This window comes from Giraffa tippelskirchi, chromosome 1 (assembly GCF_054371585.1).
Source record: "Giraffa tippelskirchi isolate mGirTip1 chromosome 1, T2T-mGirTip1v1.2.pri, whole genome shotgun sequence".
Lineage (NCBI taxonomy): Eukaryota > Metazoa > Chordata > Mammalia > Artiodactyla > Giraffidae > Giraffa > Giraffa tippelskirchi.
Genome location: NC_137275.1, coordinates 191593791 through 191621119, shown reverse-complemented (window position 1 = coordinate 191621119; position 27329 = coordinate 191593791). Strand labels below are relative to the sequence as shown.

At 39.7% G+C, this 27329-nt stretch overlaps 1 protein-coding gene across 2 annotated transcripts in view; it reads left to right on the top strand.

The window, feature by feature from the left end:
• Positions 1 to 1049: 1049 nt before the first annotated feature.
• The window catches only part of SMU1 (SMU1 DNA replication regulator and spliceosomal factor), a 34444-nt gene continuing 8164 nt past the window's right edge, over positions 1050 to 27329 (top strand). For both annotated transcript variants that reach the window (XM_081518416.1, XM_081518425.1), the window contains exons 1-10: positions 1050 to 1111; positions 4225 to 4435; positions 5969 to 6121; positions 7209 to 7319; positions 19611 to 19739; positions 21215 to 21334; positions 22628 to 22744; positions 23377 to 23504; positions 24107 to 24233; positions 26155 to 26322. In XM_081518416.1, coding sequence (XP_081374542.1) covers positions 1086 to 1111; positions 4225 to 4435; positions 5969 to 6121; positions 7209 to 7319; positions 19611 to 19739; positions 21215 to 21334; positions 22628 to 22744; positions 23377 to 23504; positions 24107 to 24233; positions 26155 to 26322 — 1290 coding nt within the window. In that variant the 5' untranslated portion in view covers positions 1050 to 1085. The remainder of the gene's footprint in view (positions 1112 to 4224; positions 4436 to 5968; positions 6122 to 7208; positions 7320 to 19610; positions 19740 to 21214; positions 21335 to 22627; positions 22745 to 23376; positions 23505 to 24106; positions 24234 to 26154; positions 26323 to 27329) is intronic.

The window sequence follows — 27329 nt, the reverse complement described above, 5'->3', positions numbered from 1 at the left end:
CCTTGGAAGAAAAGCTATCACAAACCTAGACAGCATATTAAAAAGCAGAGATATTACTTTGCTGACAAAGTCTGTCTAGAAAAGGCTATGGTTTTTCCAGTAGTCATGTACAGATGTGATAGTTGTACCATAAAGAAAGCTGAGTGCTGAAGAATTAATGCTTTTGAACTGTGGTGTTGGAGAAGACTCTTGAGAGTCCCTTGGACTGCAAGTAGATCAAACCAGTCAATCCTAGAAGAAATCAGTTCTGAATATTCATTGGAAGGACTGATGCTGAAGCTGAAGCTCCAATACTTTGGCCACCTGTTGTGAAGAACTGACTCACTAGAGAAGACCTTGATGCTGGGAAAGACTGAAGGCAGAGAAGGGGACGACAGAGGTTGGATGGTATCACCAACTCGATGGATATGAGTTTGAGCAAGCTCCGGGAATTGGTGATGTACAAGGAAGCCTGGCGTGCAGCAGTCCATGGGGTTGCAAAGAGTCGGATAGGACTGAGCAACTGAAATGAACTGAACTGAACTCATACATATGCTCCCTCCCTCTTGAATCTGCCTCCCATTTCCCACCCCATCCCACCCATCTAGGTTGTCACAGAGCACTAGGTTGAGCTCCCTGACTCATACAGCAAATTCCCACTAGCTACCTATTTTGTTTATGATAATATATATGATTCTACTGTACTCTCAATTAATCCCACCCTCTCCTTCCCCCACTGTGTCCACAAGTCTGTTCTCTATGTCTGTCAGCCCTATCTTTAAATCTAAACTACCTAAAAATTTAAAAGGCAACATTTAAAAACCAGTCCTTTAAGAACAGCTCTTTCTTTAGGGAGAATGGAGAATTCTCTGGACCAGGCGCTTAGGTTCAGACTTCTGAAAGGCGCTAGAAACTCAGCCCCGCACAGCCCCGCCTGCAAGCCCCACCCCGCACATAGTCCTCGCCCCTCTTCCGTACACACCGCCTCCAGAGCGGGCGTCGACGTCGAGCGGAAGTGACGTACATGGGTCGCCGGAGGTGTCGTTAGTGCGTTGCGCGACTGGGCCTGAGAGTGGAGTTGGGCCTGCGCCCGGAAAGATAACGCTATGTCGATCGAAATCGAGTCCTCAGAGTGAGTCTCGTGGTGTCGGATGTTCGCGAAGTGGCCGCGCCGGGAGTCGATGAGTTGAGGGGTGGAAGCTGTTCGAGGGAGGCGTCCGAGAGGTTGGAGAGTGGAGGGGTATTTGCTTCCCCACAAAGAAGCTTCTGGGATCCGACTGCTTCAGGGGCGGGCCCACAAGAAAGAAGCGAACGGAAAGCCTAGCCTAAAGCCTGGTGGAAGGGGGCGCAGGGCTCGGTTTTGCCTGCAAAACCTGAGTTCTAGCCCTCGCCGACTCCTGATGCGCCCTGAGACTGAGCAGATTAGCCATCCAGTCAGGACTCCGGTCTCATCTACACAAGGGGGCTGCACTCTTAGCCTTCCCTCTCTTCCTGCCCGCATTGAGCACGGTGGCTTGTTTCCTCCCCTGAGCTCACACGACCCTTTGCTTTCTTCTGCCTAGCTCCTAATCCGGTATTATCACCATTTGCCCACCCTTCTAGCCTATGTCGGCGCCTAGGGGCTGCTTTTCATCACAATCTCAGTTCCTTGTACACCCTAGAGGCTCAATAATTGTCTTTGGAATGAAAGAACGACTAGTTGTTTTATCAGGTTCCGTGTGGCGCTGAATTTTGGTTGGCTCTTGAGCTTTGTGTAGCCTCAAGGGCGGGACAGAATGTGGAAATTGGGCCAGGAAAATGATAGATTTGGGGGAGAGGGGTGCTAATGAGTGACTGAAGAAAGTCTTTAGTGAACTTCTCCAGGACTCCATCCTCTGCTTGTTCTTGCCAACGTTGAATAATTATATCGGCAGACTTAACATTTGCATCATGAGTGTAAGGGAGAGGACATGTCCTCAAGATCTGCCATAGGAGGAAGGGAGGTGTATTCATTCAGGAAATATTGAAGTCTACTGTGTACCTGCTGTAGACCCTGGGAATATGGTAGTGAATGAAGCAGACCAAAGTCCTTGCCCTTATAGAAAGAGGAAGGAAAACAGCAGGGAAAAGCAGTAAGTAAAATAGGCTTACAGATGGTGGTAAGTGTTGTGGAGAAAAGTAAAACAAAGAAGGGTGATAGAGAGTGCTGGCGATGAAGACAACTAGGTCAGGGCAGGAGTTGGAAAGGATTCCATGCTTTAGACCCTGAATCAAAAGTGAGAACAGATCATTCTCCCAGCCCTGAGCTGTTGCATGTTTTTTATTACCAATAATCCTGTGTTTATTAAGTATTTTCTTTGCTAGTCACACTGTAAGCAGTATCATCTTCTCTTTGATCAGCCCTATAGACTGATCTGTATACCCTACAGAGTAGGTATTTTTCTTAACAGATGAGGAAATAGGCAAAGAGACGTTAACTGACTTGTTCAAAGTCACAGTAAGTACAGAGCTCTGATTCAAATCCCAATCTATCTCCAAAACTTTAAACTCTTATGTATTACACAAAGAAGAAAGTGAATTTGATTTTGGCTCTAGCAAATATGAGTTCTTTGCAAGCATGGTGTCTCACTTGGGGAGTGTAAATAGAAGTATGCTGTGGGAGACAGTGTGGTGCTGGAACAGCAGGGATCCAAGCTGGGGTCTCTTAACGGGCCCATGAGAGAAAAGACTACTATGAGTAGCAGTATTCAGTTCCCTTCTGCAAGAACTATTTTTAAGAAGAGGGGGTTTGCTTTCCTATCCGGGCTATTAGAAGGACTGATGCTGAAGATCCAATACTTTGGCCACCTGTTGCGAAGAGCCAACTCATTAGAAAAGACCTGGGTGCTGAGAAAGATTGAAGGCAGGAGGTGAAAGGGATGAGAGAGGACGAGGTGGTTGGATGGCATCACTGACTCAATGGGCATGAGTTTGAGCAAGCTCCAGGAGAAAGTGAAAGGGAAGCCTGGCGTGCTGCAGTCTACGGGTTCGCAAAGAGTCAGACATGACTGAGTGACTGAACAACAACAAAATGTGCTCACATGCCACGCTGCCAGTTTGAATCTTCCTTTTTCCACTTAGCTCTGTTTCCTGGCCAAATCTTCATCTGTAAAATGGACATAAGAGTAAATGCCATCCTCATAGGGTTGTTTTGAGGAGTAACTGAGTCCAAAATGCTTAAAACAGTACCTGATATATTGTGAACACTGGTCAAGTAAACATTGGTCATTGTTTTTTGATTATTATTTCTCTCCCGGCAAAGAGAATAGACTAAATTCCATTCTGAAATCTCTTCCAATCTGGACAGTGTGACCCCTGATACTCGTGCTGTCCAGGAGAAATATGCATGGGCCATATGTGTACTTATGTAAGCTGTATGTAAGGCAAGAGAATAACAGTGTAGTACAGCAATGTACATGAACTTTTACTGTCTATATGAAAAATTATTCACCAGACTCTTTAATACTAAGCCAAAGATCAAAAAGTTTTAATTGTATATATTTAACTATAAATGACTTGTAAGTTTTCTGTCACATGCTGAAAATTGTTGCTTGTTCTCTCAGTATTTGGAGATTGTGTCCTCTTTCCCTTGGGAAAGTGTGTCCACATGTTTTTATTTCACTTGTCCTGAAATTTTGGTAATAATGGCAGTGGGTAGGTGTTATTTTTGTGAGGACACATAACTTTGTTTTGAGTTTACATCTAATATAGCTCTCCTTATTTGTGTTCAACAAATCCCTATTAAAAAAGGTCTCAATTCATTTTTTTTTGCTTCATTTAAAAATGGACCAAACCATCCAGTCATTTAGAGTATTCTGTGTTAGTGACTAGACTAGGTTTAAAATATTTTTCTAAAGTGTGCAACAGTGGAATCATATGAATTAACAAGAAACTTGACATAATAAAAAGATCTCTGAACTTGCAGGTATGAGGGTCTTCTTGGTACTATCTTGCTTTCTAACGTGAGACACGGGACAAGCTATTTCCCCTCACTGAACCCCAGTTCTATTTACGAGTTTGAAGTAGGAACTGGATGATCCCCAGGGTCTTCTGTAACTCAGGTTCTATGATGTGGGGGGGGGGGAAGGTTTTACTCATATGATAAAGAAATGGAAAGCAGGTAGTGAAAGGAGGATGACTGCAGAGAAAAATAAACTGGGCCTAGTTTTGTGGCAACTTTGTGGCATCTCAGATCCCTGAGCTGAATGACTTGCTTGCTTCTTTCAGTGTGATCCGGCTCATTATGCAGTACCTCAAGGAGAACAGTCTACATCGGGCGCTAGCCACCTTGCAGGAAGAGACGACTGTATCTCTGAATACGGTGGACAGCATTGAGAGTTTTGTGGCTGACATTAATAGTGGCCATTGGGATACTGTTTTACAGGCTATACAGTCTCTGAAATTGCCAGACAAAACCCTCATTGACCTCTATGAACAGGTAAGAGTGGGGATGATGCTGATTCCTGGACCTGGGTTTATTGTGGGCCTCCCTGACCAGAGAGCATCCATAAGCATTTCTGCAAGTGTTATAGGGCTGTCACAGCCTTTAAAATTTACTTTTGAAGCTTGAGTGCTACTCTGTATTTTTTTTTAATGTTTGTTTTATTTATTATTTGTTTATTTGGCTGCACTGAGTCTTAGTTGCGGCATGCGGGATCTAGTTCCTTGACCAGGGATCGAACCAGGGCCCCCTGCATTGGGAGCGTGGAATCTCAGCCACTGGACCAACAGGGAAGTCCCCACTACTCCGTATTTTTATCTCTTCTTGGAAAAGCTAAGATTTCCCCAAATTTGTATTATTTCTCAAGTAACCATTAAATGATCTATTCTAACATCAACCGTTTGTACACCAAATAGTGTACTGCAGTTTAGTTCTGACACTAACCACCGTTAACCACCACTAACCAACCACTAACTTGTTGGTGTAGACCCCATAAGTTAAGGGCTCAGTCCTCTATAGGACTGTCTTTATTTCACACACCAGCAATACTTTGATGTCTTGGGCTACCCACGCTTCTGACCAACTGGCCACAAATTTAAGGATCCTCATGACCCACTCAGAATTGATATTTCAGTAGAATGACGCAGAATTCAGAAAAGTGACATAGTGATGATGGCAGTTTTATTATCAGGGGAAGAGATCAGTACCAGCCAAATAGAGAGACTAGGGTAAGGTTTGGGAGGGTACTGAACCAGAGTTTCCAGTGCCTTCTCCCTATGGAGTTAGGGTTAGTCTGTCGCCTGGCGTTGAAGTATTCATCAACAAGGAAGCTCCATAACTTTTCATTCAACCTCCAGCTCTTTGACTCTCTTTGGGGTTGGGCTGGTTCAAAGCATCAAAAACCCTCAAATCATGTGGTTAGTCCTAGTGGTAACCAGCCCCTATCCTGAGCCATCTCTGTAGCGCTAACTAGGTGTGATGCAGAGTGTTCATGAACAACAAGGGTATTTATCAGTGGGGAGATTCCAAGGTTTTTAGAAGCTCTACGCCAGGAAACCAGTACATAGATCATAAAATTACTTAAGTTAATTACTTAAGTACAACAGGGCTGAGTGGACTTTCTGGAAATAAGAATGTTGTGTGATTTGAAGTAAAAATGGGGAAATGAGTTTGTTTCTTTACAATCCATGTGGGTTTAGTAATTCCTTAAAGACAATTTTGGTAACTGAAGTACAGTTGCTCTGGAGCCCATGGATATATTTCCATCTTTAGTTTTCTTTAGTATCTTACATTTGGAATAAGAGACCTGAGAGGCAGGGAGATTGGTAGATAAAATGAAGGATGGAAGTTATTATTGTATAACTACTGTAGTTGTCTGCATGAAATTGCCTATGGAAAGGGAAAGGGGCATTTCCTGGTTTGTGACTTAGAAATCACTTTGGCAGACCATTTTTGTGTCAGAAATTGTACTGAAAAAGAAAATGAGCTAAGAGAATGCATTGAAACCGCCACTTTCTTTCAATTTTACAGGTTGTTTTGGAATTGATAGAGCTCCGTGAATTGGGTGCTGCCAGATCTCTTCTGAGACAGACTGACCCCATGATCATGTTAAAACAAACACAGCCAGAGCGGTATATTCATCTGGAAAACCTCTTGGCCAGGTCTTATTTCGATCCTCGAGAGGTAAGACCGATAATGAAAAGAAACTGCTGTTTACTTTGAAAATGTGAAATAATGTGATCTTTCTTTAAACATGTTATTGGATACTTATAATTTTGATTTAATTTTTACAATGATACTTTTTTGTTTATTTACATTGGTTGAAATTTGCATATGTTAAAGTGGGTAGTCTTGTTCAATTTTCTGAGTACTTGTGGGACTTCTCTTCTGCACACACCCCATCATATAGGATTCATTAGTAAAAAAGCAGAAAGGTTATTTTGGTGTTATTTCCATTATTAGCCTAAGTACCTACCCAGAAGCACTGGTCTACTGTTGGTATGTTCACTGTGCGTTTGTGTCCTTAACTCTTAATAACTGCGGTTTCCTTTCAGTTCTTTTATTTCATAAAAGCTTGTGTTTCTGCTTCTCAGCTGCTTATGCTACTGGTAGACCATTATGATTGATACTCTTTTATTCCTCAGAACCCTTAGATATAGTTTCATTCTTTCTCAGCCAGCCTTTTACCAGAAGCTTGTCTAAATAGGAGGAAAAAGAATTTAATAGGCCCTGAGTAATGGGAAGTTGTAGTAAACTCAAGGAAACCATGAGGATAAAGGAAGGAGTTTAGATTGCCAGGACAGAATTTAAGTTAGAGTTGTTAAAGAACTTTTGGGCTGGGAGTCATTTGACTGAAAGAAATTACTAAAGAATATAAAAGAATCCTTGGCTCTGCAGATTTTTCAAAAACTGGAAAAACAACTCTGGCTTTGACATAGTTTATTATTATTGACATATATTTATTATTATGAGACTCTTTGACATATTTATTATTTATTATTATGAGGCTCTTTTCAGAAATAACAGTGTGGATTGGCTGACCTCAGTTCTGTCTTAGCTCATACTTTTGAAATGCAAGTGGGTAGAATTGAGACATGATTTTAAAAAACTAATTGATTTGATTAATCCTCTGTTTTAACTGGATAGTTTCTTTTTATCTTTTGCTTTCTGAATGTTTCTGCTTCATTACTGTTGTTATTTTTTAAAAATAAGCACATTTATATCTTTTTCCATTTCTTGGAAATGATGCTACTCCCCTCTCCTTTTTCAGGCATACCCCGATGGAAGTAGCAAAGAGAAGAGAAGAGCAGCCATTGCCCAGGCCTTAGCTGGGGAAGTCAGCGTGGTGCCTCCATCTCGTCTCATGGCATTGCTGGGTCAGGTAATTAAAGTCTTCGGAACTGAAATTTCTGTGAACTCCTGGTAATGTTTCTTGTGTATAAACTCTATGTATGAGCTAAAGAAATTAACCTAAGAACTGGAAACTACCTATAGAACTGCTTGTACCGACAGCTGTGCCATGCCACGTTCGTCTTTCCTGGGAGTGGTAGTTAAGATTAGTGGTTAAGGGCATACACTCTGGAGACAGATTTAGAGTAACAATAAAATTTATTGTCCTGTCTTGAGGACATTGTTGATCATCGTGTCAGAACACTGAAACAAACTGGAACAAATATTTGCCATAGTTAGAATCTGAGCTCTCACTTACCAGCTATGCGATATTGGACACATTGCCTAACTTTTTTGATCCCATTTACTCATCGTGGTGTTGTACTAAGGATTAAATGAGATAAAATGTACTTAAAGCAATTGTATATTGACTGGCACATTGTTAAATACACAGTAAATGGTAGCTGCCAGTGGTGTTTCTTTTTTATTTTTTTAAGCAGTAGTAGTAGTATTAGCATTGTCATTATTTATAAAGCTATCTAGAGTGATGATGTTATATAAATAGCAGAGTTACAAGTCATTAATAGAGATGTAAATAGCCTTTTTACACTAAATCTGCATTTTGAAAGGGGCCAAAAAGCTACTGTTACAGGCTTACAGTGTTTCTGAAATTCAAAAATAAGCTGCCTTTTTACTTGATAGATGTGCATAATTTAAGTAGTACCTCAGGGCTTTTAGAGCTTCCTTGGGGGCTCAGATGGTAAAGAATATGGCGGGCCACAGTTTATGGGGTCGCAAAGAGTCGGATATGACTGAGTCACTGACACTTTGACTTCTCAGGGCTTTTAGTGAGAAAATAGTTCCATCTGCCCTTTTCCACCTTCTTACTTCCCACAGCCATTTTTAACTCTTGGCATTTACCTTTGTAGCTGAATATCATGCTTATAATGTCATATTTTGATTTTTTTTTTTAGAAAAAGGTTTAAACATTAACTGTTGACTTTAGTGGAAGATGATTTCTCTCTTACCTGTTCCCCACAACATGCACACATTCTTCTTTCTCTGGATTTTCAGTATAGTTATATCACAACTTTTGGTTAAATCATTTCAATGTTTACATTATCTTTACATCAATATTGCTCATAGACAAAAAATAACTATTTAATTTCTTATGTAATTTTGATGATTCTTTACAGTAATTGCTTAATTTCTTTCTTTTGCCTAGTTTTCTGTGTAACTTTTGCTTCTTCATCCTGTATCGTTCCAATTAGTGTAAAAATTCTTCCTTTCCCCCTACTTGCTGATATTTTCCCTGAGGCCCTTCTCTCTTGTTCTCATGGTTTTCTGCACAGTGATGGTACTGGGAGTTCTTTCATCTTCATACTGAGAGTTCTGGGTCATATTTTTCAGATACATGTTTTCCTTCTCATAGTTTAAAACCTCGTTTTAATGGAGTACTTCTGATGAAAGGGTACACAGGTAAATATTTGAGAGTTTGCTTGTGTAAGCAATGTCTCTTACCTCTTTTTTTTTTTTGAAGGTTTTAATTGTTTATTCTGAAATATAAGAAAAGTCATGGAGTCCTACCACCCAGAGTTTACATGTGCATGTTAACACATTGTTTTGTTTCACAGAATTTGTGCATCTTTTTTAATGTATACATGAAATATTTTTAATGTTAAGGTCTTAGAAAAAAACTTTTTTTTACTATAGTTACGAGGTAGTCACATTTAGAATCTCTACAGAAGATAATATCAGGAGAGGCCATGTATACATTCATTCTACAAGTATTAAGCACCTGATATGTGCCAGGCATTGTTTAGATACTTGTGATATATCCATGAAATAAAGATGTATTTCTTGGAGGAGTTTATATTCTTTTTTTTTTTTTTTTTTTTTGAGTTTATATTCTTGTAGCAAAGATGGACACTAAATAGTAAACAGCATTTAGCAAATTATAGTATGATAGAAAGTAAGGACTACTGTGCTTAGTCGCTCAGTTGTGTCCAACTCTTTCTGACCCCATGGACTAGCCCGCCAGGATCCTCTGTCTATGAGATTCTCCAGGCAAGAATACTGGAGTGGGTTGCCGTGCCCTCCTCCAGGATATCTTCCCAACCCAGGGATCGGACCCAGGTCTCCTGCATTACAGGCAGATTCTTTACCGTCTGAGCCACCAGGGAAGCCCAGCAACTATTAGGATAAATTAAGAAACTTAGAGGAGATAAAGAGAGGTGGAGGATGATAAGTACATAGACAGATTGCAGATGTTTGCCAAGGGAGAGTGTTCAGTTCAGTTCAGTCGCTCAGTCGTGTCCGACTCTTTGTGACGCCATGGTCTGCAGCACGCCAGGCCTTCCTGTCCATCACCAACTCCTGGAGTTTACTCAAACTCATGTCCATTGAGTTGGTGATGCCATCCAACCGTCTCATCCTCTATCATCCCCTTCTCCTCCCGCCCTCAATCTTTCCCAGCATCAGGGTCTTTTCAAAAACGTCAGTTCTTCGCATCAGGTAGCCAAAGTATTGGAGTTTCAGCTTCAGGATTGGTCCTTCCAATGAATATTCAGGGTTGCTTTCCTTTAGGATGGACTGGTTGGATTTCCTTGCAGTCCTAGGGACTCGCAGGTATCTCCAGCACCACAGTTCAAAAGCATCAATTCTTTGGTGCTCAGCTTTCTTTATAGTCCAGTCCTCACATCCATACATGACTACTGGAAAAACCGTAGCTTTGACTAGATGGACCTTTGTTGGCAAAGTAATGACTCTGCTTTTTAATATGCTGTCTGGGTTGATTAGACTTTTTTTCCAAGGAGCAAGCATCTTTTAATTTCATGGCTACAGTCACCATCTGCAGTGATTTAAATAAAGTCTGTCACTGTTTCCATTGTTGCCCATATATTTGCCATGAGGTGATGGGACCGGATGCCATGATCTTAGTTTTCTGAACGTTGAGTTTTAAGCCAACTTTTTCACTCTCCTCTTTCACTTTCATCAAGAGGCTCTTTAGTTCTTCTTCACTTTCTGCCATAAAGGTGGTGTCATCTGCATATCTGAGGTTATTGATATTTCTCCTGGCAGTCTTGATTCCAGCTTGTGCTTCATCCAGCCCAGCGTTTCTCATGATGTACCCTGCATATAAGTTAAAATAAGCAGGGTGACAATATACAGCCTTGACGTACTCCTTTTCCTATTTGGAACCAGTCTGTTTTTCCATGTCCAGTTCTAACTGTTGCTTACTGACCTGCATACAGATTTCTCAAGAGGCAGGTCAGGTGGTCTGGTATTCCCATCTCTTTCAGAATTTTCCACAGTTTGTTGTGATCCACACAGTCAAAGGCTTTGGCATGGTCAATAAAGCAGAAATAGATGTTTTTCTGGAACTCTCCTGCTGTTTGATGATCCAGCGGATGTTGGCAGTTTGATCTCTGGTTCCTCTGCCTTTTCTAAATCCAGCTTGAACATCTGGAAGTTCATGGTTCATGCACTGTCAAAGCCTGACTTGGAGAATTTTGAGCATTGCTTTACTAGCGTGTGACTTCCCTGGTGGCTCAGACGGTAAAGCGTCTGTCTACAATGCGGGAGACCTGGGTTCGATCCCTGGGTCGGGAAGATCCTCTGGAGAAGGAAATGGCAACCCACTCCTGTACTCTTGCCTGGAAATTCCCATGGATGGAGGAGCGTGGCAGGCTACAGTCCATGGGGTCGCAAAGAGTCGGACACGACTGAGCGGCTTCACTTTCACTTTACTAGCGTGTGACATGAGTGCAATTATGCAGTAGTTTGAGCATTCTTTGGCATTGCCTTTCTTTGGGATTGGAATGAAAACTGACCTTTTCCACTCCTGTGGCCACTGCTGAGTTTTCCAAATATGCTGGCATATTGAGTGCCGCACTTTTCACAGCATCAACTTTTAGGATTTGAAATAGCTCAGCTGGAATTCCATCACCTCTACTAGCTTTATTAGTAGTGATGTTTCCTAAGGCCCACTTGACTTCACATCCCAGGATGTCTGGTTCTAGGTGAGTGATCCTGCCATCGTGATTATCTGGGTCGTGAAGATCGTTTTTGTTTAGTTCTTCTGTGTATTCTTACCACCTCTTCTTAATATCTTCTACTTCTGTTAGGTGCATACCATTTCTGTCCTTAATTGTGCCCATTTTTGCATGAAATGTTCCCTTGGTGTCTCTAATTTTCTTGAAGAGCTCTCTAGTCTTTCCCATTCTGTTGTTTTCCTCTATTTCTTTTCATTGATCACTGAGGAAGGCTTTCTTATCTCTCCTTGCTATACTTTGGAACTCTGCATTCAAATGGGTATATCTTTCCTGTTCTCCTTTACCTTTTGCTTCTCTTCTTTTCACAGCTATTTGTAAGGCCTCCTCAGACAACCATTTTGCCTTTTTGCATTTCTTTTTCTTGGGGATGGTCTTGATCCGTGCCTCCTGTATAATGTCACGAACCTCCATCCATAGTTCATCAGGCACTCTATCAGATCTAATCCCTTGAATCTATTTGTCACTTCCAATGTATAATCGTAAGGGATTTGATTTAGGTCATACCTGAATGGTCTGGTGATTTTCCCTATTTTCTTCAATTTCAGTCTGAATTTGGCAATAAGGAGTTCATGAACTGAGGCACAGTCAGCTCCCAGTCTTGTTTTTGCTGACTGTTTGGAGCTTCTCCATCTTTGGCTGCAAATAATATAATCAATCTGATTTCAGTATTGACCATCTGGTGATGTCCATGTGTAGAGTCTTCTGTCATGTTGTTGGAAGAGGGTGTTTGCTGTGACCAGTGCGTTCTCTTGGCAAAACTCTAATAGCCTTTGCCCTGCTTCATTCTGTACTTCAAGGCCAAATTTGCCTGTTACTCCAGGTATTTCTTGACTTCCTACTTTTGCATTCCAGTTCCCTATAATGAAAAGGACATCATTTTTGGGTGTTAGTTCTACAAGGTCTTATAGGTCTTCACAGAACCGTTGAACTTCAGCTTCTTCAGCATTACTGGTCGGAGCATAGACTTGGATTACTGTGATATTGAATGGTTTGCCTTGGAAACAAACAGATCATTCTGTCGTTTTTGAGATTGCATCCAAGTACTGTATTTCTTTTGTTAACTATGATGGCTGCTCCATTTCTTCTAAGGGATTCCTGCCCACAGTAGTAGATAAAATGGTCATCTGAGTTAAATTCACCCATTCCAGTCCATTTTAGTTCACTGATTCCTAAAATGTTGACGTTCACTCTTGCCATCTCCTGTTTGACCACTTCCAATTTGCCTTGATTCATGGACCTAACATTCCAGGTTCCTATGCAATATTGCTTTTTACAGCATCGAACTTTACTTCCATTATCAGTCACATCCACAACTGGGTGTTGTTTTTGCTTTGGCTTCGTCTCTTCATTCTTTCTGGAGTTATTTCTCCACTGATCTCCAGTAGCATATTGGACACCTACCGACCTGGGGAGTTCATCTTTCAGTGTCCTATCTTTTTGCCTTTTCATACTGTTCATGGGGTTCTCAAGGTGAGAATACTGAAGTAGTTTGCCATTCCCTTCTCCAGTGGACCACGTTTTGTCAGAACTGTCCACCATACCCGTCCATCTTGGGTGGCCCTACATGGCATGGCTCATAGTTTCATTGAGTTAGACAAGCCTGTGGTCCATGTGATCAGATTGGTTAGTTTTCTGTGATTGTGATTTTCAGTCTGTCTGCCCTCTTATGGAGAAGGATAAGAGGCTTATGGAAGCTTCCTGATGGGAGAGACTGAGGGGGAAACTGGGTCTTGTTCTGATGGGCCAGGCCATGCTCAGTAAATCTTTAATCCAGTTTTCTGTTGATGGGTGGGAATGTGTTAAGAAGGCCCTTGGGTGATATTTTAAAGAAAGTTATCACTGTTGGGAATGGTATAATTTGATCTCGTGCCCCATACTCTTCCACCATTAATATAGTAGGCTAAATTTCATGCCTAGCTCCAAAACTGTATGGAGCAAGGGCAGTGCTCAGCTTTTTGTTGAGCAATTATGCATAAACTAAAGAAGGGGGTGGGGATGGGATAATGGGTAAGGTAGTTGGTTCATTATTCAGTCAGTCTCTAGTTCTTACACATAGAAATTGCGTCCCTTAAAATAGGGAAACAGGGGTGATGGTGCAAGTTACTTTTTTCCTGAATTGTTTCTATTTTTGGTGTGTTAAATCGAAGTATAGTTGATTTACATTGATGTGTTATTTTCAGGTTATGGCAAAGTGATGCTGTTTTCTTTTTCTCTCCTTCCCTCCTGCCCTCCCTGTTTCCCGCTCTCTCTCATTCTCTCTCTATATATTTATATATATGTATGTATATATACATATATATAGCTGAATATATATAATTTTTAGATTTTTTTCTATAATCATTACAAGATGAAGATATTAAAACAGTTCCCTGTGCTATACAATGGGTCTCTATTCAAGTTTTAAAACTGTTTTCCTCCCTATTGTGTCCCTACTTTCTTTGAGTTCCTTTTTTTCTCCCTGTTTGTTTTGGTGCCAGTGTTAAAAAAAAAAACTTCCCTCAGATTTAAGAGTGAAGCACTGAAAAGCTGATAACTGTGTGGGGAGGGATGGAAGGTGGAATTTGAGAATTGATAAGATTGATTTAGTGAAGGTCCTCATGTGTCTGTAGATATATTCTCTTGGACTGATCGACTTTTCCAAAGAGTAGTCCTCTAGTTTGCTGCCTGGGGCTGGAGGTTAGAGAAATCTCCCTGTTCAGCATACAAGCTTGCATTTAATCCCCCTGTTTTCATGTAGCTTCTTACTTACACTCTGCCCCTCAGCTCTGCCTTTTTCCATAGCCCAGGGTCTCAGCTTTTCCAGAAAATCAACCCTGCAGCTTCTCTTGAGGCTTGGGCAAGGCAGTTGCCTGATGCGTAGGGTTGAGATAGGTCCTGGATGCTAACTGCTCTTCATTCAGATTTTATCATTGCCATATGCCCCACCTTGTCATTGAGGGGGTGTGTGGTGCCTTCAATTCCTAAGCTTTTTTGGAATTTGCAGGGTAGTTTGGCTTACTGCTTATGGCGTCTTCATCCCCACCTTGTGTAATCAGGTTTCATTTTTATCTGTTCTTGGTTTCCAAGCTGGTCCATTCTCTTTGCAGCTTCTTAAATTTAACGTTTTTCTTCTACTGTTACTTTTTCATTTTCTGTGTCTTTTTGGGTTATGTACCTTTTTTATTCCTTTATTATTGTCACTTCAGTGAGGTTTCTAGAAGGAGTGTAAATAAACTCATGTTGTCCTCCACATTTAATTGGTTAGATTCGAGGAGTGAGTGAGGCTTTCATTCTAGGTTGCCCTTTTAGGATTCTGGCTTCACTGACTTGGTGGAGAATATAAAAAGAAGGACAGGTTTGTTAGGATGGAATTAGAGACTGGATGAAGCAGACCATCAGTTTGGGATGTACTAATTTTGAAGTTCCTATGGGACATACAAGTGGAGATGTCCAGTGTATGTACTGGGATTTGTGACTCTGAACTTCAACTTTGAGGTGTTGGCTGTGGCTATAGATTTGGAAATTGCAGTGGTAATTGAAGCCATATATGAAAATATGACTACCTAGGAAAAGCAGGTAGAATAAGAAAAGTAAAAAATTGAGAAGAAAGCCATAGGGAACACTTAAAGTCAATAGGATAAACAGAGAAGGGAACAACCAGAGAGATGAAAAGGGAAACCAAGAAGAATAGGGTTAGAAAAAGCAATAGGAGTTTCAAGCAGATGAGTGGTTATTGTAGTTGAGAGCAGCCAAGACCACGGAGAAGATTAGGGTCACAAAGGAGTCTAGTTTTGGTCATAGGGATATCTGAGATACACTTCCAGTGGAAAGATGGGGACAGAAGCTATGTTATAGCAAGTTAGAAGCAAATTAACTGAGGTGTGAAGATAGCAAGTATTGGTGACTTATGAAGCTTGGTAGTTAAAAGAAGGAGATGAGGGTGATGTAGAAGGGAGAGGGCCATAGTAGCTGAAGAGCAGAGGGCAAGAGAGGGTTGGTTTTTTTTTTTCCTTTAAAAGATGGGAGTGATTTGAAACTGCTGTAGACTAAAGGTAAAGAGTGCAGAGAGTACCCATTGATTGGAAATAGGTCAAGTCCTCTGGTCATTACAGTAAAATATGAAAAATAAGCAAAATATGGATTTTGAAAAGAAAAAAACAGTATTTAGAAACATTAAATATTTCAACTATAGTGATCATAGAATTAATTTGAAAGTTTAGTAAATTTGTCAGATATAAAATATACAGAAGTTGATTGCTTTTCTGTATATCAGTACTAGCCAGTTCAAATATTCAGTGAAAACAGAGTTGTTGTTTATACAATATAAAAATTCTAGCCCTAACTTTTGTGGGAAAAAAAATATTTCCATTTTTTAAAAAGGCAGAATCCTTTCAAAGCTTCCAGGAGAAATAAATCTGAGAAGATGATAAAACATTGATTTTCCTGGATAAGAGTAACGATTGATCCCAGTTCACAATAGGTTTAGAACTGATCACAAAAGAATTCTAGTGTTCACCTGGAAGTATAAACTTAGAGAAGTATATTCATCAAAGAAATTTTGGGAAGAAGAATGTTAAACATACTAGCTCTAGAAATAGTGAAGCATTTAACATAGGTTCGTAGTTTAAATCATTTTGGTAGTTAGCATCCAGTGCAACAGCAGTGCAAGAAATTGGCCCTATTATTTATCAGAATTCAGTAGATGGTAATAAGACTGTCACGGAACCTAGGGACAGGAAGAATTATTTAGCGTGTGGTGTTGGGGCACCTACATTAGAATAGGGGAGAAATGTCAGATCAGAGTCTTCTCTCATATTTTAGAAGCATAATTTCAGGTATATATTTTAAGAATATAGAACAACTTAAGTTCAGTTCAGTCACTCATTCGTGTCCCACTCTTTGCGACCCCATGAATCGCAGCACGCCAGGCCTCCCTGTCCATCACCAACTCCCGGAGTTTACCCAAACCCATGTCCATCGAGTCGGTGATGCCATCCAACCATCTCATCCTCTGTCGTCCCCTTCTCCTCCTGCCCCCAATCCTACCCAGCATTAGGGTCTTTTCCAGTGAGTCAACTCTTGGCGTGAGCTGGCCAAAGTATTGGCGTTTCAGCTTCAACATCAGTCCTTCCAATGAACACCCAGGACTGATCTCCTTTAGGATGCACTGGTTGGATCTTCTTGCAGTCCAAGGGACTCTCAAGAGTCTTCTCCAACACCACAGTTCAAAAGCATCAATTCTTCAGCGCTCAGCTTTCTTCACAGTCTAACTCTCACATCCATACATGACCACTGGAAAAACCATAGCATTAACGAGACGGACCTTTGTTGGCAAAGTAATGTCTCTGCTTTTAAATATGCTATCTAGGTTGGTCATAACCTTCCTTCCAAAGAGTAAGCATCTTTTAATTTCATGGCTGCAATCACCATCAGCAGTGATTTTGGAGCCCCCAAAAATAAAGTCTGACACTGTTTCCACTGTTTCCCCATCTACTTCCCATAAATTGATGGGACCAGGTGCCATGATCTTAATTTTCTGAATGTTGAGCTTTAAGCCAACTTTTTCAGTCTCCTCTTTCACTTTCATCAAGAGGCTCTTTAGTTCTTCACTTTCTGCCTTAAGGGTGTGTCATCTGAGGTTATTGATATTTCTCCTGGCAGTCTTGATTCCAGATTGTGCTTCTTCCAGCCCAGCGTTTCTCATGATGTAGTCTGCATATAAGTTAAATAAGCAGGGTGACAATATACAGCCTTGATGTACTCCTTTTCCTATTTGGAACCAGTCTGTTGTTCCATGACCAGTTCTAACTGTTGCTTCCTGACCTGCATACAGGTTTCTCAAGAGGCAGGTCACGTGGTCTGATATTCCCATCTCTTTCAGAATTTTCCACAGTTTATTGTGATCCACACAGTCAAAGGCTTTGGCATAGTCAATAAAGCATAAATAGATGTTTTTCTGGAACTCTCTTGCTTTTTCGATGATCCAGCGGATGTTGGCAATTTGATCTCTGGTTCCTCTGCCTTTTCTAAATCCAGCTTGAACATCTGGAAGTTCACAGTTCACATATTACTGAAGCCTGGCTTGGAGAATTTTTAGCATTACTTTACTAGCGTGTGAGATGAGTGCAGTTGTGTGGTAGTTTGAGCATTCTTTGGCATTGCCTTTCTTTGGGATTGGAATGAAAATTGACCTTTTCCACTCCTGTGGCCACTGCTGAGTTTTCCAGATTTGCTGGCATATCGAGTGCAGCACTTTCACAGCATCATCTTTGAGGATTTGAAATAGCTCAACTGGAATTCCATCACCTCCACTAGCTTTGTTTGTAGTGATGCTTTGTAAGGCCCACTTGACTTCACATTCCAGGATGTCTGACTCTAGGTGAGTGATGACACCATCGTGATTATCTAGGTTGTGAAGATCTTTTTTGTATAGTTCTTCTGTGTATTCTTGCCACGTCTTCTTGATATCTTCTGCTTCTGTTAGGTGCATACCATTTCTGTCCTCTATCGAGCCCATCTTTGCATGAAATGTTCCCTTGGTATCTCTAATTTTCTTGAAGAGATCTCTAGTCTTTCCCAATCTGTTGTTTTCTTCTCTTTGCACTGATCACTGAGGAAGGCTTTCTTATCTCTCCTTGTTATTCTTTGGAACTCTGGATTCAGATGGGAATATCTTTCCTTTTCTCCTTTGTTTTTCGCTTCTCTTCTTTTCCCAGCTATTTGTAAGGCCTCCTCAGACAGCCATTTTCCTTTTTTGCATTTCTTTTCCATGGGGATGGTCTTGATCCCTGTGTTCTGTACAATGTCATGAACCTCTGTCCATAGTTCAACTTAGAACAACTTAGGTAGTAATATATCAGTAATATATATATATATTATTATATATTAATATATATAAGTAATAGAACAACTTAGGCAGTAATATATCAGACCTCCTATTACAGGACTTCCTGTGATTAGGGAGTCGACACCAAGGGTAAGGTCTACAAATTTCATTACTTGAGAATTTAACTTAGATGAAACCTTTAAAAGCTATAATAAATAAATAGGTAGATTGGGGGAAAAAATGCATTTTGGGAAACATGAACAGATACAATATCTTGATCACATTAAAAAGCTTACAAATTGATAAGAAAAATGTGAGACAACAGTAGAGAAGTGAACAAAGAACGTGAGTAAACAGCTAACAGAAGAAGTATATGTTGTTAACAAACTTATTAATAGGAAAGGTCAGACTAATCAGAGAATTTACTAAAGTAGGGCATAATTTTCCACTCATTAGAGCTTTTAAATGACATCCAAAATTATTGAGTTTTGTTGATGTAACAAAGGGAAAAGAGAATGAACACTGATCTTGTCCCTGTGTTATGTAACATATATTGTTTTATCCTTTCATCAACTCTAGGAATTAGGCTTTTCTCTGGACTTTTAGTTGGTGAATTAGGGATTCATTAATAGCTTAGTTGGCAAACTAGGACCGTCTGTCCCCAAAGTCCATGGTTTTTCCATTCTTTATAATGCAGTTGTGATTGCTATTGTAGTTGTGTCTTTTGGGGAAAACATTTTGGTAGTGTGTATAAAGAGCCTTAGCCATTTGTGTTCTTTTTTCAATTCAATAATTTCTTTTCTAGGAATCTATTCTGGGTGGGGAATATCCTGATAATAGAAAAAGCCTTACATCCAAGGCTATTCATTGCAGCATTATTTAGATGAGTGCAAAAATTAGAAGCAATATAAATGTCCATTAATATATTAAATAAGCTATGAAACATCCACTAGTAGAAAATATAATGTTAGAAAATGTTAGTTATGTTGGTTATGTCATAGCATGATATAATGATAGGTGAAAACATGGTATAAAATTTTACATAAGGTATAACTACAGCTATATAAATAAACATGTTGGGGGAAAATACTAAAAAGTAATATATGAAATGCTAATTGTAGCTGTGTTTAGATGTTGGGAACTGTGGGAAATTTTTGTTTTTCAAATTTTATTTATAATAGGAGTCACACCTATTAAGAAAATGGCTGTAGAAACTTGGACGCATTGGCTCTGAGAATCCCCTTCCACCTTGAGATCAACCTCTGGTCCTAGAACACACAGAATAGCCCTGGCTATGTTGTGTTTGGATGGCCGGAGATGGTGGGTGTGGATGACTCACACTTCCTGTGAACCTCACCCTTTCAGGCTTTGAGCAATCAGGACTAAGTTTTAAAAGCACCCAAATGGATTTCTTTTCTCATAGGCATTGAAGTGGCAGCAGCACCAAGGATTGCTTCCTCCTGGCATGACCATAGATTTGTTCAGAGGCAAAGCAGCTGTCAAAGATGTAGAAGAAGAAAAGTTTCCTACACAGTTGAGCAGGCATATTAAGGTAGGATCCTTGGACCCCCCAGTTGGTAATCACTTGTTGGGGACTCAGCGTATGCTTGCTCAGCCTGGCCCTGTGCCAGTAGCTTGGGTTGGGGAGTAGAAGTCATTCTTCAGCTCTGACAACATTCATGATTGCTGCTGGTGACCACTGAGGTCCCCCTGTGGCCTGGCAGTGGCACACCTCAGCTGCATTACCAAGTAGACATTCATGGACATTGACCCATATCTGCCCTCGGACTTTCTCCCAGGAATCCTGCATTTGGAAAAATGCTTTAGCTCTTTGGTTAAACCTGGGACTAAGAACTGAACTCTCTTATGTAATTTTCCTGTTCAACATTTGTGTTTTTGCCTGCTATATGTTTGGCAAAGGACCAGGCATGGATTGGAAAGTGGGCTTCAGTGGTGTTTGAGGAAAATAATTTTATCATCTTGATGGCTGGTTCTTGGTGTTTTTTTGCCTTTTTTTTTTCTTTCTTTCTGAGACTTTTCTAGTAAAAAGCATAATGAAATAATTGTTGCAGTTCCCAGAATTACAACTGTATTTGCTACTTCACCATCTCCTTATTACAATTTCATTTTGGATTTGTGCTCTGATTGAGTTTATAGATTTAAAAATATTTCATAACATCTTTGGCTTAGTATTGTGAATTTGTCTTTTCTGGATTATATGTTCTGACTTGCATGTAAAGATATTTTTGAGCAGCACTTTTATTTACCTTGGCAAAAGCCTTGCAGCAAATAGAAATCCATTAAATTACGCTGCTGGACTAAGATTTTCTGTTATAAACACTTCCTTGTGGGGCATTTAAAATGAGACTCATAATAGAGCTTTTCTCTGATGAGAATCTGTCTAATGTACTGTAGTTTCCATCTGTTAATGGAAGCATCAATGCTGATAAATGCTCCGGATACATTTCCCAAGCATTTCTGTTGGCTCTAATTAGTTCTCCTGGAGTTAGTCAGTCACACATTATCACTTGATTAGATGAAGGTCATGAAAAGAAACAGGGATAAAAGATTTGTTTAAAAAATAGTGTAGGAAAGTAGCCGTTTATTTTGAAAAAAATGAATTCTTCCCCCAGATTCAAAAAAAATAGGAACATATGCCATATTAAATCAGTGTGAAATCATGTTAACAGTGGCTGATTCTGCTAAAAACTTACTGTTTGAGTTAACAGGATTATTTGTTCTAAGTCCCTTGCTAAAGTAGTTTTTTTTTTGTTTTTCTTTGGAAATACCAATGTCATTTAAAAAAAATATCAAATTAGTTTCAATGGTGAACTTCAATGTTAAACTGGTTAGAGAGAATATATCTAGCATTTCTTTGTGTCTGGGTACAGAAACACCCTTCCAAACTCCATAATATAGGCTAGCTATGACTTTGTGCTAGGGCTGAGCTCTCAAATGATTAAAATGGGAATTGTTTTAAGGCCACTAGATAAAAATGCATCTGTTTCATTGTTTCATTTGAAACAGTTTGGTCAGAAATCACATGTGGAGTGTGCTCGATTTTCTCCAGATGGTCAGTATCTGGTTACTGGGTCTGTTGACGGATTCATTGAAGTATGGAACTTTACGACTGGAAAAATCAGGAAGGTAAAGTATTTTTAATATATTAATTTTTCTAGTAAGAGAATTATCTGTTATTGTTTTTAAGTTACCTGTTATAGTTGCAATTTAAATTTACTTTTTGAATGGGTAAGATGTACATCTGATAAAACATTTTATAAAACAGAACAGTTATTCAGTAAAGGCTCTTGTTCCCCACTTTTGTCCCTCAGCCAGTTAGTTCCCTTCTTTGGTGCACCCAGAGTTACCAATTTCTTATGTAATCTTTATGGAATATTCTATGTGTATATGTAAGCAGTTGCTTATTGTGTATAGTCTAACCTTTTAGTACTAATTGCATTTCTCTCATCATGAATGAAGTGGAATATGTTTATATGTGAAAAGCCACCAATATTTCATAATCTGTGAAGTCTGTTCATATCCTTTGCCCATTTCTCCTTTGGACTGCTTCTTACTGATTTGTAGGAGCTCTTTATAGTTTGAGGAAATCAACCTTGGTAATATGCATTGCAAATATTTTTCAGCTTTGACTTTTGTCTTTTGACTTAATGTATGGTTTTGCTTTGTACATGTAACAGTTTTTTTATCATCATATTTTATCCATCTTTTCTCCCACAATTTATTCTAGTACTTCAGTGTTTCTTTTGTGTTTAATTTTTGATCCATCTCGCATTTAATTAGGGTGATAAAATTGGCATAGATCCAGCTTAATTTTCCCAAATAGCTACTTAGTGACTAACCACTGATTTAAAATGTAATCTTTATGATAGAGTACTAAATTGCACTCCATGTGTAGTGGATTTATGAGTGGTTTTCACTTGCTACACTGTATATTTCTTTACAGTTTCTTTTTTTTTTAAAACCATGAAACAGTCTCACTTTATAATTAGAAAAAATAAAGATATTTCATTATGAACAGTAATGGATGATAAAAGAAAAACAACAAATAGAATAATCAATACATGATTTTAGGAAAGATAGCTGACTATGGAAAAATGTTTCTCATGTCATACCCTTAAATAAATTCAGATTTATTGATGATGTACAATATGAAACTGTAGGGAAATTTTGCTGAGAAAGGATTAGTATGCAAAAGATGTTGGCTGTTATATTTGTATTTTTTATAATATTTATTTGAATTGTATAAAAAAGGTACTCCCAGTGTTATCAGTTCATCAGGATAACGTGCATGACACTACTATTTGCTTTGGAGATTTAATCAGCATGATCTACTATCCTGCTTCCAGTGAGTTTGTAGAGACCTGGGGTAACTGGTGTTTTTGTGTTATTTTGATAATTGCTTATTATTGTTTCCTTTAGGATCTTAAATACCAGGCACAGGATAACTTTATGATGATGGATGATGCTGTTCTCTGTATGTGCTTCAGCAGAGATACAGAAATGTTAGCAACTGGGGCCCAAGATGGAAAAATCAAGGTATGAATTAGAGGCATGAACTCATATGTAGACATTTTGAGAATTCTGTGACGAGCTAGTCCCTACATAGGTTTTTTTTTTTTCACTTAATAATAACTGCTCTGTTGAGCATCAACTTTATGCCAGTCACTTTAGTTTTCCCTAATAATAACTCTGCTTAGTGAGGTCCAATAATTTAAGGTCACACAGTTGGTAAGTGATAGATAGATTTGGGACTTCATATCTGCTCGTGCCCTTTCTGCTGTGCCACCATAGCTTACTTTATATGGTGTGTTGTGCTTCGGGGTGGTGGTCTGCAAATGCTTAGCAGTTGATCAGCTGTGGCTTGTATTTAATTGCTGGTCAAATACCCTGGGCTAGATAAAATACAGAAATGGTCTCTGCTAAGTGAACTTGGAGTCTAAATTTTTGTTTTAATAATTTAAAAGGAAAGAGGTTTTAAGTTTCAAAGGATTCAAGTTGTCATTGTACTTTGAGAACCAGACATATCATATTCAGCTATTGGCATGCATTTTTAATGCTGTTTTTAGTACCTTAGTGAGCCCTGTATTTTTCCTGGCTCTGCAGGGTAGGAGTGGGACATGGGACACTGCATTTACAAGTTTTTACTATTCTTTTTTAAAAAAATAAAGGTATGGAAGATTCAGAGTGGACAGTGTTTAAGGAGATTTGAAAGGGCACACAGCAAAGGTGTCACCTGTCTAAGCTTCTCTAAGGATAGCAGTCAGATCCTTAGTGCCTCTTTTGACCAGACAATTAGGTAAGTAAGAATCTCCAAACTGCCCTCACTTCTGTTTGATATGATGAAACTTCAGAGGGAGGTACTAGTTAGTGATTTCTATGTTTTCACCTGGATTCCTTTATGTGGACAGTGAGGGAATAAATGAGTAATAAATAAATGTGAGACCTTATTTCCCCAAAGTACAGCTGACAAACAGTGCTATTGTGTTCTCCATTTGGGTCTTTACCCAGAAGAGAGATCAGAACGGGATTTTAGCAGTGCTTCGTGTTTCTCAAAGTGTGGTCTATGGACCCACCTGCATCAGAGTCACCTTAGAGGGCCTGTGACAAATAACAGATTCCTGGGACCCAGCAGAGACCTAGAAGTCTGTTGCTGAACAGAAGCTTGTGGTATCATTGGCATATTTTCTTCCAGTCTCTCTGCCAAGCTTTTGTTTTGGTTTTGTTTGATTGTTAGACATAATGAAAGTACTACTGCATACATAATTGCATAGTCCCTGTTCTTCACTTAATATTTTAACACGAGCTTCTGTAATTCATCTAAAATGCTTTCAACACTTGTTTCCAACCACAGTATACAGGATATTAATTGCTCTTTTCATTTGCCTTTATTTGTGGTAGAATTCATGGTTTAAAATCTGGAAAAACCCTGAAGGAATTCCGTGGCCATTCCTCCTTTGTTAATGAAGCAACCTTTACACAGGATGGACATTATATTATCAGTGCATCCTCTGATGGCACTGTAAAGGTTAAGTATTTGTTACTGATTTATTTTGGGGTGTCTACTCCATTTTTTCTATTTTGCCCTTTGAGGAGTTTTCAGTGGTGATAATGGTGATAATTATGGTGGCTAAACCTCTTTACTCTGTATTTTAGCCATAATTGAGATCTGTGACAATAGTAATAATCTATGGGTAATTTCTGTTGGTCTAGGACCTCAAATCTCAAACCTACAGGCTATATGATATGTAGGAAAAGGTGTAGAGTTCTAAACTTAAGTCAACTCCTGTTTACAGTGGTTACATTTGACTTTGCCACAAAGTCAAATGGTCTGCCTGCAACAGTCAAATTCACGAAGGGCTCAGGGGCAGAATAAATAGGTCTCTTTTATTGCACAGCTTCACCCCGCTCCCAGCCCCCCACATTAGGACCTTTCTGATAGCATTAATGAGGAACAAGAGGGGTGTAGAGTAGAACTAAGTCCTCTTAGTTACTTGCTACCTTCAGCTTTCAGCTGAAAGTAATGGATCTTCAGAGCCTTAAGAGATTTAGATATTTCAACAGAGGGCGTCATTTCCTAGAAAAGATGAGCAGTCCAAATTGAAAATTGCTAGAGATCTTTGAGACACTCCATTTACATTGTACATCTGCTTTTAAAGAATGTTCTCTGGCAGAAGACCTAAACGTCCTAACACAGATCGCTAACAGTCAGACCCCTTTCTGTGATGGCTTGGGAATTGAACCAGAAATCTGAAGGTAGGAGATGTACCCTTCCTCAGGATGGAACAGAAATACACGAGTTCTTGGTGCTTTAGTCATGGGGTTTGCCCTCTCTGTGCTGTGAATATGGGCCTTATAGCCTATAGGAATGCCACTGGGAGGTGACTTGTACAGGTCTCTTTGTTTTGTAGTCTTTTCCTTTAGTTTTTTGCAATAAGTGGGGTGAAATATCTCACTGACTTTTTGAACAGAAAACTCTAGAATTCCTGAAATGTTCATTTCTCTCCTAGGCGGCTGGGCTTTAGAGAGGCGATTGGGGGAGATGATACAGTATTTATTAAGGAAATAAATATTGAGACAACTAGTGGGGCAACTATTTCCTCCTCTTTGTAGGTATTTATTCAACATCCATTTTGTGCTAGGCTCCATTGAAGGCACAGAAGAAACAGCATAATCATGCCTTTGAGGTTTTTATACCTCATGATGTGAGTAGTGTCCAGACACAGGCAACAGTTGGTTCATCCCTTCTCTAAGCATGTCTCAGATTTCAGTAACTATGATGTCTGATTTATCTGCGTCAGTTCGTAATAGTTCAAATGGACAAGGTAAAAAGCATTAGGGTGGAGAACTATTAGCAGAAGAGGTATTGGACTGGGAGAGGTCATACAAGTGGCCAAGAGTAGCCTCCGCTTCATGGATCCTCGCTTGTGGCTGTTGACGTTGTGACTTCTGTGGAGTGGTTCTCAGTACAACTGTGAATCATTTGTGGAGCTTTTAAAAAAATACACAAAGCTACATACATCCCACCCTAGATCCAACAAATTTGAACCTCAGCATCCTGAGCATATAAATCTAAAAAACCCTCATTTCATTTTGATGTCCAGAGACCAGGTAGCTTTCTGGTTGTTTATGACAGTAGCAGTATTGACACATAGCTAATTTCAAAGTTAGGAAGCTTGTTAGCCAAGGGAAATTTTGTAGGAAAAGAGCATAAATTTTAAAAGAGTTTTATTATTTAGCTTTCTGACTTTTTGTTGTTTATATCAGTTAATCAGCAAATAGGGGAGTTCTTTTGTATACGGCAATGTTAGGTATTTGGACTGTAAGAAGCTTTTTTTTTTTTTAGTCCTTTTTTTTCTTTTAAAGTAACATAATTTTCAACCTCCAGACTTTAGAAATTGCTGCACCCCCACCCCTAAACGTTTATGTCTTATGTTTTGGTGTTGTAGATCTGGAACATGAAGACCACAGAATGTTCAAATACCTTTAAGTCCTTGGGCAGCACTGCTGGGACAGATATCACTGTCAACAGTGTGATCCTGCTTCCTAAAAACCCAGAGCACTTTGTGGTTTGCAACAGATCCAACACAGTGGTCATCATGAACATGCAGGGACAGGTGAGTCCTCAGAATGTGCCTTTCCTTGGGTCCTGTGGGCAGTTCCCTAGTCAGAGAGACTTGGTCCTGCACTTTCAGTGAAGTGTCAGTATCAGGTATCAGTTCACCACTCAGAAAACCAGATACACTTGTTTTTTAGACACATACTTAAATTTTAAATTCTACTGTCTACGAAGCATCTTTCTGGCATCTCAAAAGTTAGCTCCTTTCCAGGGGATGTTTGTATACTTTGGTCTTTCTTTTGCATCCTTTGGATAAATGAAATTCTTTTTTTTTTAGTTTGTTTTTTTGGCTGCTCTGGGTCTTCGTTGCTGCATGTAGGCTTTTTCTAGTTGTGGCGAGCAGGGGCTACTCTCCAGTTGAAGTGCATAGGATTCTCATTCTGGTGGCTTCTCATTGTGGAGTGCAGGCTCGAACAGCTGAGCTTTAGTTGTTGCTGCTCACAGGCTATGGAGCAAGGTCTCAGTAGTTGTGGCACACAGGCTTAGTTGCCCCTCGGCATGTGGGATCTTCCCAGACCAGGGATTGAACCTGTGTCCCCTGCATTGGCAGGTGGATTCTTAACCACTGGATCACCAGGGAAGTCCCCTGGTCTGTCTTTAAACCTTCTTCAGAACCTCACTGAAGATTTTAAGATGTAACAATCCCTCTGTGAGGGAAGGAGACACAGTGTGTGGATTAAGAGTTTGGGATATCTGTTAGCTCCCATATGATCGATCTAAGGTGGAACTCCAGTAGGAGAAGAGCAACAGTGTCTTCATGATGTGTGTTCATAATCAGGACACCTGCTGGTTCCCAAAGAACCTCACTTTTGTAGCACCAGGGACATGAGGAGTATCAAAGTTGAGGTCTATGGAACTGTCTTTCCATTGCTTGAGTCCCTATAAAAGATAAATTGCTGGTGACGAACCCATGATTGAGATGGCTGGTCCTCAGTACTGCTGGGACACTGCATAATAGCCACAGCTGCCCACTTCCTAGTTTTCTGCTTTTTTTTTTTTTCGTGT